The sequence below is a fragment of the Oryx dammah genome, unplaced genomic scaffold, assembly GCF_014754425.2.
Source record: "Oryx dammah isolate SB20612 unplaced genomic scaffold, SCBI_Odam_1.1 HiC_scaffold_29, whole genome shotgun sequence".
Lineage (NCBI taxonomy): Eukaryota > Metazoa > Chordata > Mammalia > Artiodactyla > Bovidae > Oryx > Oryx dammah.
The window spans coordinates 88071666-88089621 of record NW_024070213.1 but is presented as its reverse complement, the minus strand read 5'-3'; the positions used below and the strand labels follow the sequence as shown (position 1 = coordinate 88089621).

The 17956-nt window shown below is 45.0% G+C and overlaps 1 protein-coding gene across 1 annotated transcript in view; it reads right to left on the bottom strand.

The window, feature by feature from the left end:
- DIP2B (disco interacting protein 2 homolog B) overlaps positions 1 to 17956 on the bottom strand; it is a 228540-nt gene that overhangs the window by 4696 nt on the left and 205888 nt on the right. Inside the window, exons 27-37 of the mRNA XM_040234023.1 lie at positions 17002 to 17123; positions 15555 to 15666; positions 13082 to 13191; positions 12471 to 12601; positions 10411 to 10579; positions 9414 to 9584; positions 8386 to 8447; positions 7468 to 7525; positions 5798 to 5872; positions 3709 to 3886; positions 906 to 1029 (exon numbers count right to left, since the gene is read on the bottom strand). Coding sequence (XP_040089957.1) covers positions 906 to 1029; positions 3709 to 3886; positions 5798 to 5872; positions 7468 to 7525; positions 8386 to 8447; positions 9414 to 9584; positions 10411 to 10579; positions 12471 to 12601; positions 13082 to 13191; positions 15555 to 15666; positions 17002 to 17123 — 1312 coding nt within the window. The remainder of the gene's footprint in view (positions 1 to 905; positions 1030 to 3708; positions 3887 to 5797; positions 5873 to 7467; positions 7526 to 8385; positions 8448 to 9413; positions 9585 to 10410; positions 10580 to 12470; positions 12602 to 13081; positions 13192 to 15554; positions 15667 to 17001; positions 17124 to 17956) is intronic.

Sequence of the window (17956 nt, the reverse complement as noted above, 5' to 3'; positions counted from 1 at the left end):
CTGCCATAAGGCACAAAGTCACTTTTCGTTCAGTGGGACTGCTGGGTTGGAAGGTATGAACTGACTTGTGTTGTGCAGTGTTGAGCTGCTTTAAAAATAGATTCCAATCATTAAGAAAAATGTACACGATATTTGGGTTGCATCAAAAGTCAAATGCTTAAAATTATGGGGTAACCATGGCACCCAACTTTTCTGCACTGTTCTTATACTTCCTTGTTCAGGTCTGAGGAGAGACTGACAAAAGCAACACAAAGAAGCATTTGGAAAGCACGAACAAACCACTAAAAGAACTGTGGCTACTTTGCATGAATTAAAAAAAAAAAAAAAAAACCAAAACCTGAGGAAGGACGCACCAACTAAAATATGAATAAAAAGAAACTGGGTGGATTCTGTATTGTCAAGAATCCAGGATGAAAGCCAACAGTTAAAAATTACAGAATTTCAATTGTAAGAAATTTTTAGTCAGCATGAGGTTGGCTGGTTCTTTGTCAGGGATAATGAAGGGGGAATTCCTGCCCAGACAGGGAACCTGGACCAGATAATGATGATAATCCTTGTCATCTGCTGACCAGTTGACAGAGCACGAAGCACACTCTCACTTGATCCTCCTGAGGAGGAAAGCAGCCACTGTGGCAGCACGGGGCCTTCCAGGTAGGTCCTTTGACCCAAAAGTCATGGTTCTTCCCATTAGCCCCACCAACTTTCTAGAGGTGGATGATCAGTTAGGTCGCCTCCAGTGGTAAGATCTGTCATTAAAAGGACTCGGCCCCAGAGTGGGTGCACAGAGCCCGTCTCCACAGCTCGTTCCCCTGGAGTTCCACATCTGTAGGTGTCTCTGGTACAGCTAAAGATCAACTTTAACTTACTGCAGCTGAGGAGAGACCTACTCTGTACAGAGGACTTACCATTCGGCAATGCTCCTATGGATCCGAGACACTGAGGTCTCAATGTCGATGGGGTGGTACCGCAGGCCTCGCAGCTCCAGGGTCTCGTCCAGAGCGCCCACCACGTATAAGGCATCATGACGCTCTGAGGGGGCGAGAAAGAGAAACTTAGTGTATCAGATGTATGGGTGTGATACGTCCCTGGAGTTAAGCGCCCAGTGTTCAGACTGCCGCCATCACCTGGTGCCACCGCCCACCAGCTGTATAACCTGGAGCGATTAACTTCAGTCTCTGATCCGGCTTCCCCTCCGTGAAACAGGGGTAATAAATGGCTGCTATGAGAATTAAACTCACGAAAAGGAGTTAGTATGATGCTTGGCTCATTGTAAGTGCTGAAGAGTACTTGCTGTTGTTCAGTTGCTAAGTCATATCTGACTCTTTGCAATCCCATAAACTGCAGCACGCCAGGCTTCCCTGTCCTTCACTATCTCCAGGAGTTAGCTCAAACTCCTGTCCATTGAATCAGTGATTCCATGCAACCATCTCATCATCTGTCGCCCCCTTCTCCTGCCTTCAATCTTTCCCAGCACCAGGGTCTTTTCCAGTGAGTCAGCTCTTCCCATCAGATAGCCCAAGTATTGTAGCTTCAGCATCAGTCCTTCCAATAAATATTCAGGGTTGATTTCCTTTAGGACTGACTGGGTTGATCTCCTTGCTGTCCAAGGGACTCTCAAGAGCCTTCTCCAGCACCACAATTCGAAAGCATCAATTCTTCAGTGCTCCATCTTCTTTATGGTCCAACTTTCACATGTGCATGACTACTGGAAAAATCATAGCATTGACCAGGCAGACCTTTGTCTGCTTTTAAATACATTGTCTACGTTTGTCATAGCTTTTCTTCCAAGGAGCAAGAATCTTTTAATTTCTTGGCCACAGTCACTGTCCACAGTGATTTTGGAGACTATTAGCTCTTGTTATTCTTGTTACTACCGTGTGCCAGGAACTGTGCCCAGTGTGGGGAGTAAAGATGACAAAATATAACACCTGCTCTAGAGATATTTGCCGTCTAGTGAGGGGAACACACACAACGGGTGTCCCATGGGTGGACAGCAGATGGGACGTGGCAAACCCAGTAACCTGAGTGTGGATGAGGGGCAAGGGGAACGGAGGCCACCCCCTCCCCTCCCCCGAGCTCAGCTCAAGGGTTCAGAGAAGGAAAAGCTAAAGCCACCTGAGCTTTTAAGGATAAACAGGAATTAGCCAGATGATGGGCGGGGAAAGAAGGAGAGGGGAGGATCTGAGACGGAAAAGAAATGAACATATGGTCATTGTTTCTAGATGTCTTTAAGGAATCTATGGCGAGACTAGTCCTGGTTATTAACAGGCTTCTTATCCAGCAGGACACGGCAGAAATTTCACTCTTTTTAAGATTTTATGCACACACTGTACATACAAGGCTACCTGGTTTATGTCTACATAAAAAGAGAATGATTTAGCTAGGTCTACAGAATGTTTTGGGCTTTCCAGGTGGCTCAGTAGTAAAGAATTCGGCTGCCAAAAAGCAGGTTTGATCCCTGGGTTGGGAAGATCCCCTGGAGAAGGCAATGGCAACTCACTCCAGTATTCTTGCCCGGGAAATCTCATGGACAGAGGAGCCTGGAAGGCTACAGACCATGGGGCTGGAGAAGCAAAAAGTCGGACACGACTGAGCAATTAAACAGCAGTAACAACAGAATGATGTATTTTCAGGAATAGGAATAGTTCTGAAACATTTAGCAAAACAAAGTGCTAGAAGCTGTTGGAGAGAGGAGGGTAAGAAGGCCGGTCACATAAGATGAGCTGATGATTATAGTAATAAAAACAACAGAACCACAGTAGGTAATGACTAGGGAGTGCTTTCCGTGTGCCAAGTAGCGTTCCAGACACCTGAAGGCGTCATGTAATTTAATCTCACATCATGTCCACAAGACAGGAAATGTCATCACTCCCACTTCCCAGGTAGGAAACTGAGAGACTGAGTGAGCTCAAGGCCACACAGCAAATGGCAGAGACAGGCTTCAAAACCAGGACACCCAGCAAGGTGTGCTCCCCTGCCTCCAGGATGCCTGAGTCTGCCTCCCCGTGAAATACGGAGTGACTGCAGAGCCGGCCAGCAGGGAGCAGATGTGAGGGGCGAAGGAGAAATGACCTGGCTCCGTTCCAGCTGTTTAGTCCAGTGAGTGATGCGTCAGTTCTTGAGGTGTATGATGCACGGAGTGCAGAGAGTTTTTAAATGGCCATTAATGGTGGCAGGAAGGTTGAAGCCAGGCCTCTTTACCAGGTAGACAGGCCTGGGGGCTGCCTGCCCCAGAGCCCTGCCAAGCAGTCTTGTGAGCCGCCAAAGGGCTGGAGCGCTTAGCAGGTCGGCTCCTCTGCACTGACTCCTGCTCGCAGGGCTTAGGAACAGAGGAACCAAAGATGGAACACCTGTCTCAGGAGCCTGGTGAGGGATGCAGGCAGCCCCACAAGGCTGCTAGAGGCTGTATCCTGCCAGGGGCATTCACCCATCACCAGGCATGTCTCTACGACTGCCCGGCCGAACTATCCTGAGGTTCAGCTATCCTGATGCTGACACGAGGCCCTGGTGTTTACTTCCTGGGTCCTCTTCACAGGACAAAGTCTTACTGCAAAGGAATATAAAGTCACGAGTGGGTTCTAGAGTTGCAGAGGGGGAATAATTCGACACACATACTCCACAATGCAAAGGCAGGCTGCAGAAGGCTAGCCTGTACTAGGGGCATTTGAAAGGCACAGCAGGACAAGGGGGAAGAGCCGGTGAAGGTACCTCCAGTGGCTGCTGTGAGCTCTGTCCGGCGGACGAAACCCAGGTATCCTGTCCGAGCCCAGAGGGTCTGGGCAGCATCCCCAAAGCTGAGGCGGGTGTTGAAGTGGTCAGCTTGCAGAGTCTCACTGTCATAGATGGTATAATAGCCGCTGGCTGTATGGGGACTGTTCACCCAAATCTACAAGAAAAGGGTCACATTTCACCAGAATCAATTCAGTTCACTTAGCACAGATGATGTTGATTTTCTTAACCTCATTTTTATAATAACCAAAAAGGTACAACAATGAAAGCAGCTGCCAGTTACTGAACTTACCATGTGCTGAACAGTACTGTACACACATTACCCTCATCACTCGTGACATACACGTCAGGACAATGCCGTCTGCACCACTGTCTCTCCCATTTTACAAACGAATACTAGAGTGTATAGCCACTCCCTTCTCCAGGGGATCTTCCCGACCCAGGGATCGGACCTGGGTCTCCTGCATTGCAGGTAGACTCTTGACCATCTGAGCCACCAGGAAGGCCCTTAAGTAATTCACCTAAGATACAGAAACTAAGAGACCCACATCCAACCTGGAGGCTACGCTGCCTCCTTGGCTCATTTCTCAGCCTCTTTCAGAGTCTCACCAGCGCACTGAGGGATCATTTCTGTGCTTTGAAACTAAGTGAGAAAGCCTGCAGGAAAACGCTATAGGGTATTTGGATTTACAATGTAAACATAGCAATAGCCAACAACAGTAATAACACGAGTGTTCACTGTGTGACAGGCACTGTTCCATGTGTATACAGATACAGATATTAATGCATCTAATTGTCACACAATTAGACTAGGTAGGTGGCATTATTATTTACAGTTGAGGAAACTAGGCCCAGAGAGCTTGAGTAACTCGTGCATTAACAAGAAGCTGGTAACTGGCAGAGCCTGGTCATCTGGCTCAGTCACCTGGAGCCCTGCTCCCAGTGAGCTGTGAGACAAGACAGCAGTTTTTTCTCAGAGATTCGGAAGGAAGAAAAGTTTAGTCTTTTCAGGGTTTTTATAACGGCTTTCCAGGTGGCACTAGCAGTAAAGAACCTGTCTGCCAAAGCAGAAGACATATGAGATGCAGATTCCATCCCTGGGTTGGGTAGCTTTCCTGGTGGAGGAAATGGCAACCCATTCCAATATTCCTGCCTAGAGAATCCCACGGAGACAGAGCCTGGCAGGCTATAGTCCATGGGTTGCAGAGTCAGACACGACTAAAGCGACTTAGCATGCACAATATTTTTATATAATAAAAAAATGAATATATTTTGGAATAAAATTTGTATGCTACTGCTAAGTCACTTTAGTTGTGTCCGACTCTGTGGGACCCCATCCCTGGGATTCTCCAGGCAAGAACACTGGAGTGGGTTGCCATTTCCTCCTCCAATGCATGACAGTGAAAAGTGAAAGTGAAGTCACTCAGTCGTGCCCGACTCTTAGTGACCCCGTGGACTGCAGCCTACCAGGCTCCCCCATCCATGGGATTTTCCAGGCAAGAGTACTGGAGTGGGGTGCCATTGCCTTCTCCGAAAATTTGTATAAATGTTGTTTTTTAAAATATTTATTTTATTTGGCTGAGCCCAGTCTTAGCTGAGGCAAGTGAGATCTTTAGCTGTGGCATTCTTAGTTGCAGCATGTGGGATCTAGTTCCCTGACCAGGGATCCAACCTGTACCCCTTGCGCGGGGAGCAAGGAGTCTTAGCCACTGGACCACCAGGGAAGTCCCTGTATAAATTTTTAAAATTCCGTATTTATGGCTCCTTTTAGTTCCACTCCTTAATAGATGGGAGCAGATGAGTTCACCCATTTTCCTCTTCAGCTAAGGGAATGTCAGTGGACAAATCTGGGACCAACTCTAGCCTGCATGCCTCAATCTTCTCTCCATCCTGGTCTCCACCTCCCCTTCTGCCTCATTTCAGTTTTGAGCCTTACAGAGAAAGTTGAAAATTCTCAAACATTCACCATGAGGGAAAAGCTAAACCCACAGCTTTCTGACTTCTAGAATGCGAGCCCTGGGGTCTTTCACTGCTGGCTTTTCCAAGTCAAGCAGAGAGTTACACATACCTCTCCCAAGTGAGAGTCTCCAACAGGCCCTTTGGTCTCTGGATTAACAATAACTACTTTCACTCCAGGTAAGATCTAAGAATCAAAGAGAAAACACAAAAATTGAGTTCCATCAGATCTCATGACCTCTAATAAATATGCAGTTTCCACTTCCTCCCTCCAGTGAGGTGAGGGAGTGCACACAGGCCAGAGCTGAGCCGGTATTCACAGGACGGTCCTCCGTGGACAGAAGTATGTATAACAAGATTCTGCCTCAAAACTAAACTAGGGAACCAACCTGTCTACCATCCCCTCAAAGGTGTGAATCCGCAGACCAGTGGCGGCTGGGCAGGCGAGGGGAGACACGTCATGTGCCCGCATCTCCCTCGGAGGGAGAAGGAAGCAGCAGGTGCTGGCAGGGGCCTCTTCAGACACCCGTCCTCTATCCTAAACCTCTCTTTTCCCTGGGTTTCTAGCATCAAGAAGCTCACACATGTAAGACCTCAAGGAAGGAAGAGGAAGGCCATTCCTGCTCGTGTGGGCCAGGCACTGCTCTGAAGTCCCTGAGGTGCTCACCGCCAGTGGAGGCAGAGGAAAAGCTGGCAAGACAGTAAGGAGGTCAACCCAAATCCACTTGGAAGAGTTTAAACAGAGGAGTGAAACAGGGATTTCCCCAAGGGGCTGAGCCACAACTGCACAGGTGAGCCTGGGGTCACTGTTTTCTTCCCTACGTTCTCCTTGGCCTTTCAGAATTAGAAGGGATGCTGAGGCATCATTACTCTCTTCAAAATGATGAGAAACTTGATAGTTTATATATGGATTTGATCTGCTCAACGTGAGTAAACTGTTCAAAACTGCCATAGACTGAAATCTATATGTTGAAATATGACCCCTAAGGTGATGGCATTAGGAGGCAGGGCCTTTGGGAGGAGGTCAGGGGTCTGCTCTCATGAATGTGATCCATACCCTTATACACAAGACTTAGAGATTTCCTTGCCCCTTCCACCACGTGAGGACACAGCAACAGGACAGCCATCTGAGAACCAGAAATCCCTCATTAGAATCTGTGGGCACCTGGGTCTTGGACTTGCCAGCCTCCAGAAATGTGAGAGAGAAGTTTCTGCTGTTCATTAGCTGCCTGGTCTATGGTATTCTGTTAGAGAAGCCTGAATGGACTAAGGCAATAACAAAATGTCTCCCTGAACAATTTAAAGCCTTATTCTCATCTAAGATATCACTCTCAAATATCTTTAATCTCTTCCCCGTCTTGATTTCTCTTTCAGCTTTAAGTATGTGTATGTTTTCCCTGGATCTTAAACCACACCCCCCATCTGTCACCCTGTCTTTCCACGTGTAATGTTGATAAAGGTGGAACTGGCTCTTGGTGCTGCTCATCTCTTCACCTTGAGTATAATGAACATTGAATTTAGTTGGTTTGTCAAAAAATATGTCGGTAGGATTTAAAAATAAAAATCTATGAAACTTAAGCAAGTTCAAATCCAATATTCTTATTTATGTACCCATATGAATTTGAAAGTATTGGCTAAGTGAAAATTGTTGAATTATCTCCAGATGTCAATTCAGTCTTGCCCTGGGTACTAACATGTATATTATACGGCTTCAGGTTTCTATAAGACTACTTCTCCACACAGGTGACACATACCTTCCCAATGGTTAACACAACAAATTACCTTTCCAGACTCTGAGAGGAGCAAACTCTGGGGGGCACCCCGTTCCACAAGACGAACCCTGTAAAAGAACAATATTTACTACATATGAGCCTTAAAAAAGAAATCCACCACAGCTGTACACTGTCCTCCCAAATTTCTACTCTATTAATAGCTCTCCTCACATTAGTGCAGTTTCTCAAACTCAGCATTACTGACATTTTGGGCCAGATATTTTATTGACATTTTTGTGATGCGCTATCCTGTACGCTGTAGGATGTTTAGCAATATCCGCGGCCTCTGCCCACTAGGTGTCAGTAGCATCCCCTTGTCATGACAATCCACATTTCCAGACATTGTCCTTTGGAGGGCAAACTCTGTCCAGGCTGAGAACCACAGCACTAGAGATGTTCTGCCCGTGCAGGCTGGGTCAGTGCCGCGGGCCTCACCATGAACACAGCCTAAGTCAGCGGGACCCAGAGACAGGTCCCAGAGCCTGCAACCAGGAGCTCCCCTGGGACGCAACTCCAATTCACCTGTGGGCTGGTGAGGAGGAAGACGTTTATTCCTGTGGTTCAGATACAGTGCTGTTTCAAAAAACCTACACTATCTCATTTATCTTATCTCAGTTATTTTTAGACTCCCAGAGGATAAGAGTCTGTCCATTTCAGAGTCATTTATGTCATATGTCACAAAATACTAGTATTACATTTTAATATTAAGGAACAGTGCAACCACTATGAGAATTAAAGCTTTCCTCTTACAAATGTAAATCTTATTAGGTATTAATAATGAAAATGAGTTCCTTCCCTCTTTTTACCCTCCTCCCCACAAAGACACAAACAAAATGAATGAGGTGGGGGGACAGCTGGCTTTCTTGAGGCTCAGAAATTTATATGCTTAGGAATGCTCACAGGAAACAAGCTTAACAGTTCTACTTACCTGTCATGTCTTAATGATTTCAGATCTACATATACAGTAGTTGGATCAGGCCCTGAGGTTCCCTGAAGAAAAATAAATCAGTGGGTTGTTTACTTAAAATTAGCTGAATGGCATTTCCATTTGTTACATTTTCAAGTCAAGATATAGATAATTTAGTCACATACAGGAAAAATCCAAATTCTGTTCTGAATGCTCACCCTGTCTTCAACCAGGTGGGCCAGGGCTGTAGTCAACACCTGAGAGAAGACGCCTGGCCAGCTTTCTCCTCATCTTTCCTTCCTTTCCTCCCCCAGGAGAGAGGCTGGGGGCCAGAGCAGCACCGAATGGTTACCAGGGTGAGGAGGGTCCTCATCCCTGGACTCAAGGCAGGGAACCATGGGACTTCCAAAACCAACACTGGCCCAAGCTGGCGGCAGGGCGCCCACAACGGGGCTCCAAGGTGAAAGCCTTGTGACGCTGCTCCAAAGTCACCCGACCCAGACACAGAGGACCTGGGCGTGTCCACCCAGCTATGCCACCTTCTTTGACTCTCACTCTTGTCCATGCCTGTATTTGCCTTATGAATTTTCCAAGCTATAGAAAATTATATTCCACTCTTCTGTTATTTTAGCCTCCTTTCTATTATTTACCCACCAAGATAACATGGCAAAATCGCCATCTGGCTAAAGAAGAGAACACAAACTTATTTGTGCTTCCTTTGCCAAAAAAAAAAAACCCACAAAAGGTAATATACAAATGAAATTCAAGTAGAATTCAGAAATCTTGACTCATGATCAGGACCATAAAACCACTGAGAGTAAACATTTACATTAGCACTTAACTGCTGGGCATGGCTCCAAGAGATTGGCACCTAGAAAGGTGGTCGTTCTACAGGACAACCTTGGGAAGGACAATACTATCATCTTCATTTTACCAATGGGCAAAATCAGGCATGGTGAAGTCCAAATAAAGAGCCCAGAGGCCCTCGGCGGGTAAGCAGCAGCCTGTGCTCTGAGTTCCCCCCACACACAAGACATCACGACAGTCACCTGCAAACATATTGCTACGTTGACTCTGGATCCAAAAGTGGTGCTGACGGCCCGCGGGGACAGGCCGATGTCCTTGAAGAGCTTGGAGAAGGACTGCTGGAGGGCAGTGCGGGGACGCTCCTCAGCCACCACCACACACGTTCGGATGCAGGAGAGGTTGATTCCCCGGGTCTGTAAGACACCGCGTTGTGGGGGTGGGGGGTGGAGGCGGAGATCAGCAGGGTCACAGAACCACTGGATAAGCAATTTCACTGCCCTACCTCTTTGGTCAGGAAAAGCCAAGGAACTGTGTGCTCTCATCTCACATACCCAAAGAAAAGATATACCTTTTTGGAAAACACCCAGAATTCCTCTAAAGTCATTACCCACAGGTTGATTTGCTCATTCTCTATTTCTTTCCTCTTTCGCCTACAACTCTTAGGTTTCTCAGCAATATATTTTTAATTCCTCTTCATTTCTGTACCTTAGATTTCTATTTCAAAATGGAGAGATGGGACAAACAGAAAAATAAATTTAGCAACACTGAGATCTAATCTCGTCTCTTTTTTTCATTCTTAAGGTCATACTTCTCTATTAAAGAAAATTAGGTGTTTTCTGACTCTCTCATATGCCACTTAGACATATGATCACTGGATACACTCATGAATGAGTGAACTTTATCTATGGAGGAGGACCCAATCTCTAACATCTTCAGGTTGCAAATTCTATTAGGAAAAATCCTCTTTCAGTTCACAGTTTCTGTTCATCTTCACATAAAAGTCATTTCTATTCAGCCTCCTAACCAGCTTTACCTTCTTTTCCACAATGTGTGAATCAGATCAAACTCTAAAAGAGTGCATTAAATTAGATAGTGAAAGAGATACACCTCCTGAGGTTTACAAATACCTGTTTAGACAGAAAAAAGCAGGCAGGTGTGTCTGGCCAGCCCTACAAGGTGGGGCATCACCACGCCTGGCGCGTTTCTTGGGACTGGCTCCTTGTTACAGCTGCTTCTTACCTTCAGCGCCTCCACCTGGTTTCCAAGCCCTTTGGTGCAAAGCTCCATCACTGAATAGGAGCAGAAGGTGTCTCTTATTTTGTACTGGTTGACCGTGGAGAGCCAGAGGAAAAGGTTGTTTTCCAACTCCATAGGAGGAATTAAGATGGACTGGTGACCTGAATAGACACTGCAATGAAAAAAGGCAAGCGCTAACGCGATCTGTTCATCCTAGAATACCATCGATTCAACAAATATTTACTGAGCACGAAGGACAGGGGAGGGTCATACTAGGTATAAAGGCCTGAGAATCAGCCTGGTTCCTATTCAACTCACACAACACAATAACTACAGAATGTGGCAGACTATGGAAGGTGGCCACTGAGATGTGAAGAAACGCTATCTCGACCACAGAATGAAGAGCAAGTCCTTCAAAGCAGGCGGGTGTTTCATGGAGTAGGTGACAGCTGGGCCAGGCTTGAAGAATGAGCAGGAATCTGACAGTGGCTGGAGGAAATGAGGAAGCTGGCGAGAGCTCTCTAGGCAGAACAGTATATGCAAAGGCACGGAGATATAAAACTACATGGTGTGTTTAAGGTCATCAGAAATGGTATTCCAGCATTTGCCTGGGGAAGTGGTAAGAAGTGAAGGCAGAAGGGCCAGGGTCAAACTGTGAAAGTACTGAACACGAAAGAGTTTAGAATTTACCCAGTAGACAGTCACTACAGCTTGAAGTTGGGGTAAAGCTAGCTACATGAAGGGGGCGATTAGAGACATGAGTCACTGAAGGCTGACAGGAGAGGCTGCAATAGTCTAGATGAGAGAGGATAAAGGCTTGAACCCCACCAGCACACCAGGATACAAAGGAAGGAATGGCAGGGTCTCACATCGTATGTACAATCTCCAGCCATGAAACCTCAACTTCCTAAACCTTCAGTATACATTAGAGTCACTAGGAGTCCAAGAATCATCTATTAAAAAACATACTGGACAGGGGCTTCCCTGGTGGTCCACTGATTAAGACTCTGTGCTTCCACTGCAGGGGGAATGGGTATGATCCCTGGTCGGGCAACTGAAATCTCACAAGGGAGTGACTTTATCTATGGAGGAGTCCCCAATCTCTACTTTCCCCAAGTTGCAAATTTCCATTAGGAAAAATCCTCTTTCAGGTCACAGTTTCTGTTCATCTTCATATAAAGGTCATTTCTATTTAGCCTCCTAACCAGCTTTACCTTCTTCTCCACAATGTATGAATCAGATTAAATTCTAAAAGAGTTTGGTTTTTTTCCCTGGCAAGGCCAAAAAAACCCAAACCTGGAATTGTGGTCTTCACTTCTGGAAAACTCGTTAGTACACGTAGGGAAGCCTCATTGATTTTTTTTTTTTTTTAAATAGACCCCTAGGTGATTCTTATGTATAGGTAAGAATAATGGAGACAAAGGATATGACATTTAATTGGATGTGTGACATAAAGATACAGAGTTGAAGATAAAGCCCAAGTTCCTAGCATGGTTCCCCAACTGGATGACTCCATCCTAAGAAGGAGGGGACCATAGAAGGAAGATGCTGAGTCACAGGTGTCTATGAAGCATTCCTGGAGATGCTCACCAAGGAGGTGGAAATGCAGGTTGAGATGAGGTCCTTGAGGGGAGAGTGGAAAAAGCTGGGATCTGCTCTTCCACAAGAAACAATCTGGCCAGTGCGCTACCTTCCAGCCACATGCTGTCACCCGTCTCATTACAGTCCTTCCTGCCAAGCCTAGGGGGTACGTTCTGGCTGACACAGCGTGCCATTCACCCACGTGTCATCCTTCTACTTGGCTCTGATTCTAAAATGAGGATGGATGACAGGATGGAGCACAGGAGAGGTAGAAAGATCACAGCCCTTTGTCTGAGGCATAAAACTAACAGAAAAGAGGGATGCAAACAACACCAGACAAACGTCAAAGATGCTCAGATTCCAGGACACATCGGCATTTTACTGAAACATTACCAAATTAAGGGAGCACATGAAAGGGTGGGATGGTTACAGCCTCAAAGATATTCCCATGCATTCTGATCCTTTGCTTTTTCCATGCCTACCTGCAGAGACACCAGAGTGCAAAGCCAAGTCCACAGTAAGGGTCAAGGCAGATGGCAATCTGCCGAGAGGAGTACAACTCACACTGGAGCTTGATGGCTCTACAGAGCGCATTGACCGCAGAGTGGGACATCTGGAAGGTAAGGAACACGGAACAGGATGGAACTGGCATCCCACAGGCAAGCAGAGCAGCTCTAACGACAGATTTGAGAAGCTTCAGTTCCCTCCAGCTCCTCAAAATGACATGTATATTTTGTAGCTTCAAAATGCCTAATCTAACTCAAGTTAAATCTGTCCATTTGTCAATACTGAGTCTTATCAAATATGTATTTATGACTTCATACTGGCTTTAAATGCAACTTGCATTATCTATTAGTATCTATGCTAGGTTCAGAACACTTCGTAACACAAATTCCTTGGGATAACTTATTCCGGAAGAGCCAATGCTTTTATTTAAATATAGCAGAGGCCCTTGATCCTCCGCCTACTGGTCTCTGGTACGACCAACTGGCCTCTCCATCTGAAGTCCCCGGGGCAGTGGTCATCTCTATTTTTTGCAGACCTGGCATTTTACCAGCCTCCAGTGAAAGTAAATATATCCCGACTACTCTACCTTCACTCCTGTGAGCATGCCAGTTGTGGAGACACTAAAATCAAGATATGCCAGCATCTCAGGAGTGGGTGGTTTATAGAGCTGAGGTAACCGTTTCCTGGGTAAATCATCTGCAAAGACAAAAGAAAACCCAATGTCAATCACACATGTTGACAACAAGGTCCTACTGTGAACAGGGACTATATTCAATACCCTGATTCAATACCCTGCATCCTGTGATAAACCATAACGGTAAAGAATACACACACATGCACACACACATATATATACTGAGTCACTCTGCTGTAACAGCAGAAACTAAACACAACATTGTAAATCAACTACACTTCAAAAAAACCTGACACGCTGGAACTCAAAAATCATTGCTATTCAGATGATCTTCTGTGGCTTTGCTAGAATCACATTTAGCTTCTGAGATTTGCTAAGGCTTAGGGCTTCTAGCATTTAACCAACCAGCTCACATACATCACTCCTGGAGTGATGGGCTGGGGGTGAGGGCCCCACTAGACAATATACACAAGGAAACGACATCAGGTAGATGTATTTAGCAGAGGAGTAGTGAGCGGTACTATATCATAGTAGCCGAAAACTGGCTAAAGAAGCAGGCAGCCAGTGTTCAAATTCCAGCTGTACCACTCATCAACAATGTCACCTTGGTTTTTATTTGTTATAACCCTTTGTTTCTGTTTACTCATCTCTAAAGTGGTAATAAAACCTGCCCTCACTGAACTGTTAGGAAGTTAATTCACATAAAGCACTTTAAAACAACTCAAGAAGCTTTACTTGTTGTTATGCTGGTTTCAAGTTCAAGTCTGTTATTTAGTTTAGTACAGAGTATAGTAATCACAGTCTGCCTTAAAAGCTGGATGGTTTTTCTCCAAGTTAACGTGACAAATTTTAAGAATGACAATTTAGAACTGGGAATTATTTCCCTTTGCTCTTTTATGATACCTCTCCTTTCTGTCCAAATCTGTCTGTGGAATCCAAGGATGTCGAGGATGTCTCTGGCCCTAGCCATGCCTCCTTAATGGCTCCTTTGGCCTCCAATCAAGAAACGATTCTGACGCTTACTTTTCAATCTCTGTGTCACTCGGCACTCATCTCTGGCCAAACCAAGACTGTCTCTACCACCTTCCACCCAGCTCCATGCAGGGAAGAGCTGCTCCAGCACTGAAAGAAACCCTTCTGTTGTTTGTATCACAGCACACATTTCAGGTCTTCCTAAAACGTGACTGAGTCCAATAACCACAGGAGATCATCTGCATCGTTAACACCAATGCAATCTACTTGTGTGGCATACTATATAAATGACTGCTTCCAGTTCAGCATCTGGACAATAACCATAAATAGACGTCATCCCTATGTTTACATCCATATTAATTGCTCCTGAGGTGGATACTATGTAATACTTACCTGAGAATGGGTAGGGAGGAAATTAACGGTTAAGCAACTGGGAAAGGAGCCAAACTGACTGGGTTTGAATTTCAGCCTATTGGTTCGCCAAAAAGTTCTTTCGGGTTTTTCTATAACATCTTATGCAAAAACCCATAGGAACATTTTGGCCAACTCACTACCTATTTAGCTTCTCCGTGCCTCCGCCTTCTGATCTGTAAAATGAGGATACAACTGGCATCTATCTGATAGGGTTGGTATGGGAGGAAATGACGTTATACATGTGAGATGACTGCCACACCGTAAGGGCTAAATAAAGTTAGATGTTGTCGTTATGACGATTGTGTGCTGCTGCTTCACATGATGTCATTTAATCTCTACAACAACATGAAGCAGCTGCGAGTAACAAGAGGATGAGGATTTATACATGTCTGCTCGACCCCAAAACCCGCACTCCCCTCTCCACTACCATCTCCAGCCACCCTAGAGTCCCACCGCCTTCTTTAGTATGAACACCATTTAAATTCATACACCTTATGGTTTTCAAAGTATTTTCATATTATGTTGCATTCGATATTCCCAATAAATACGTGAGTTATGCAAGGGTAGGTAGTATTTTAAGACAGGCTAATCTCAGCCAAGGTTATACAAAAAATGAGGACTGAAGCTTGAACCAGAACCAGGCCCGCTGACTCCTAGCCCAGTGCTGTTCCAACTCTATCACATCTGTAAGTCAAAGGTCAGATCTTCTCAACGCTTTACGCAGCCCTGTATGTCTATGGTCACATCTGGCAGAAACACCTAACCACACTGTTTGATGATGCCAAGAGTATGACAGGAAGACACGTTTTGTTTCCAGAGTTTGAGCACACTGTGATCTGCTTCTTTGGATCTGGCTGTTGCAGCATCCAGTGCTTTGGTAACTCAAGCTAAGTGCATATTAAGTTTTGCATCTGTCTTAGCAGGTGGAATGGGCTGCAGCGGAAGAGCTATGTAAACATCTTTGGCATGAGAATCTAGGAAACCTCGGGGAGTGAATATTCTTGCTCTCATAACGACCCTGGAGAAATCTCCCTTTCACCTGTGTCAATGATAGTTGGCCAGGTTTTCACGTCCACGGCTGCTGCTGCCTCTCGGGACCTCAGTAACCTCATTAGGGTCTGCGTGGTGAGAATGCAGGCTGCTTTGCTGACCTAGAAGACAAATGGACAAAAATAAGCACCAGGAAGCTTAGCCCCGTGTAGCACTATAGGCACTGGTTGCAGATGAAAGCAACTCGCACATCCAACTGGGACAGGGCAGTACCAGCCTTTCAAAGAACACACGCAGGACAATGGAAGTCAGTATTCCCCTTATGTCTGTTCTGAAAATACACTGAATTAGAATGATGGGCTTATTCACAACACAACTTACTATTTACAACAGTGATTCTCAAATAGTCCATGGTCATAATCTCAGTATGGACCCCAGATCTATTGATTTCGTGAAGACCATAATAAAATAGAAACATGGATCTCTGTGGTACTCAGAGAATGAGAGGTGTCAGAGGATCATCTCTGAAGCAGGTAGTGTTTGCAACAGTCCAGGGAGTGGTGAACTGCACTGGACCTAGAAAACATATCCTGAACTTGGTGGACTCTGCGCGCTCACAGGAACCAAGCTCTCCCACACATCTGCACGTGGAAATGCAGTCACCGACTTCTCTTAGGCCATGTCGGTGGAAGGAAACTCCCCTCCCTGCTGCCCCGGCCTACTTTGCACACTAATCAGAGCGTTCTGCTGAACTGAACTCTGTAGAAAAATCATCTGTGGTGAATGTGGCTTCTATACTGCAGGTTCCAGCTACTGACAGAGCAGCAGTTCTTAGAGAAACAAATGTTACATCAATTGGAATTTTGCAATTTGCTTTAAAGTACATTAGGATATGATGCAATACAGATTTCTTTCACTGTCTTCAATTCTCATTTCCTACAGAAATATCTATCACTTTCAGAGCAAGATCTGGACACCTTTTTAATAATATACCAAATGATTTGTAAGACTAAACCCCTAAGAAGTGACTTTACATCAGGAGAATTCAGTTTGGCATCTAAAATTATCTTGGTTAGTATGTAGAACAAATATTAGAATTTTTGTAAGAAGAAAGAAAAAAAAAGTTTTATGGAGAATTACTAAATGGCCACTGCTGAGTTTTCCAAATCTGCTGGCATATTGAGTGCAGCACTTTCACAGCCTCATCTTTCAGGATTTAAAACAGCTCAACTGGAATTCCATCACAAAATGGCACCTTCACTTACTTCCTTAATGTTTATGATAAAAACATAATCCTGTATCTCACCAAAAACAGCTTTTCCATATTTCTTCACTAAAAATGCTGGTCACTGTGATCAGATAAGGAAAAGGAAGTACTTTTCAGGAGTTAGATTTGACTTCCTGACTAAACTAAACTGGAAAAGAGTAAGGATCCTTAGCTGTCTGACTTGGGGCTTTATGAGATGCGGACAAGGAAAGTTATACCAGGTACTTACGTCAACAATCATGCGGACAGTGGGCAATGTGGCTGTGAGGTTCTGAGCATGAGGGGGTCTGACAGTCACAGGTATGCACCCCGCATACAGACAGCCATAGAATGCAGCGATTAACTCTATGCCTGCAAGACACAGCCAATTAGCGGCCCGGTTTGTCACAGAGAGCAAAAGGCGGAGTTTCCAAACCTAGCTTGTTAAATCGTGTGCCAGACAGGTTAACTAGACCAAAATTTAATGGAGACATTATCAGAATATTTATTTATTTATTTATTAAGAAAAAAAGTTTTTTTGGCTGTGTGGCATATAGGATCTTAGTTCCCTGATCAGGGATCAAACCCATGCCCCTTACCTTAGAACTGTGGCATCTTAACCACTGGACCACCAAGGAAATTCCTAGAAATTTTTTAACTTAAGAAGAAACTGAAGGTAAAAGAAGGAAGCATATAAAACAAGTTTTTAAAAAATATAGAGAAGCCAAGAATAAACAAATGAGAAAGGAAGTCAGAAGCAAAGAAAACACTTGAAAGATACCTGAAGAAGGTATTTTGACATCATTACTTGATATTATTTAGGAAAAAATAAGTGCAGAGATTAGGGCTGTTTCACTTGGGAAATAAAACAATGGGAAAGGAGAGATGAGGAACATCTGAGCTTTCTCTCAATCTTAAGAAGGCCACTATGTTTTAAGAACAATCAGACCCCTGAGACGTCACTTCCCTGGTGGGTGCAGGTTTTAGGGAGGCAAAGCGTCACTTGATACAAAGCCTCTGCAATATAAGGACTCGGAGGGCAGCCCCCTCGGGCAGTGCTCACGTCCATCACCGTGATTAACTGGTGGACAGAAAACAACCTCCCAGAACAAAGCTGTTCTTAACAGCTTCTGAGAAATCTTAGTATCAATATAAATAGAAGAGCAAGTAAGAATCACTGAGTACAATGAAGTAAATGGGATAAA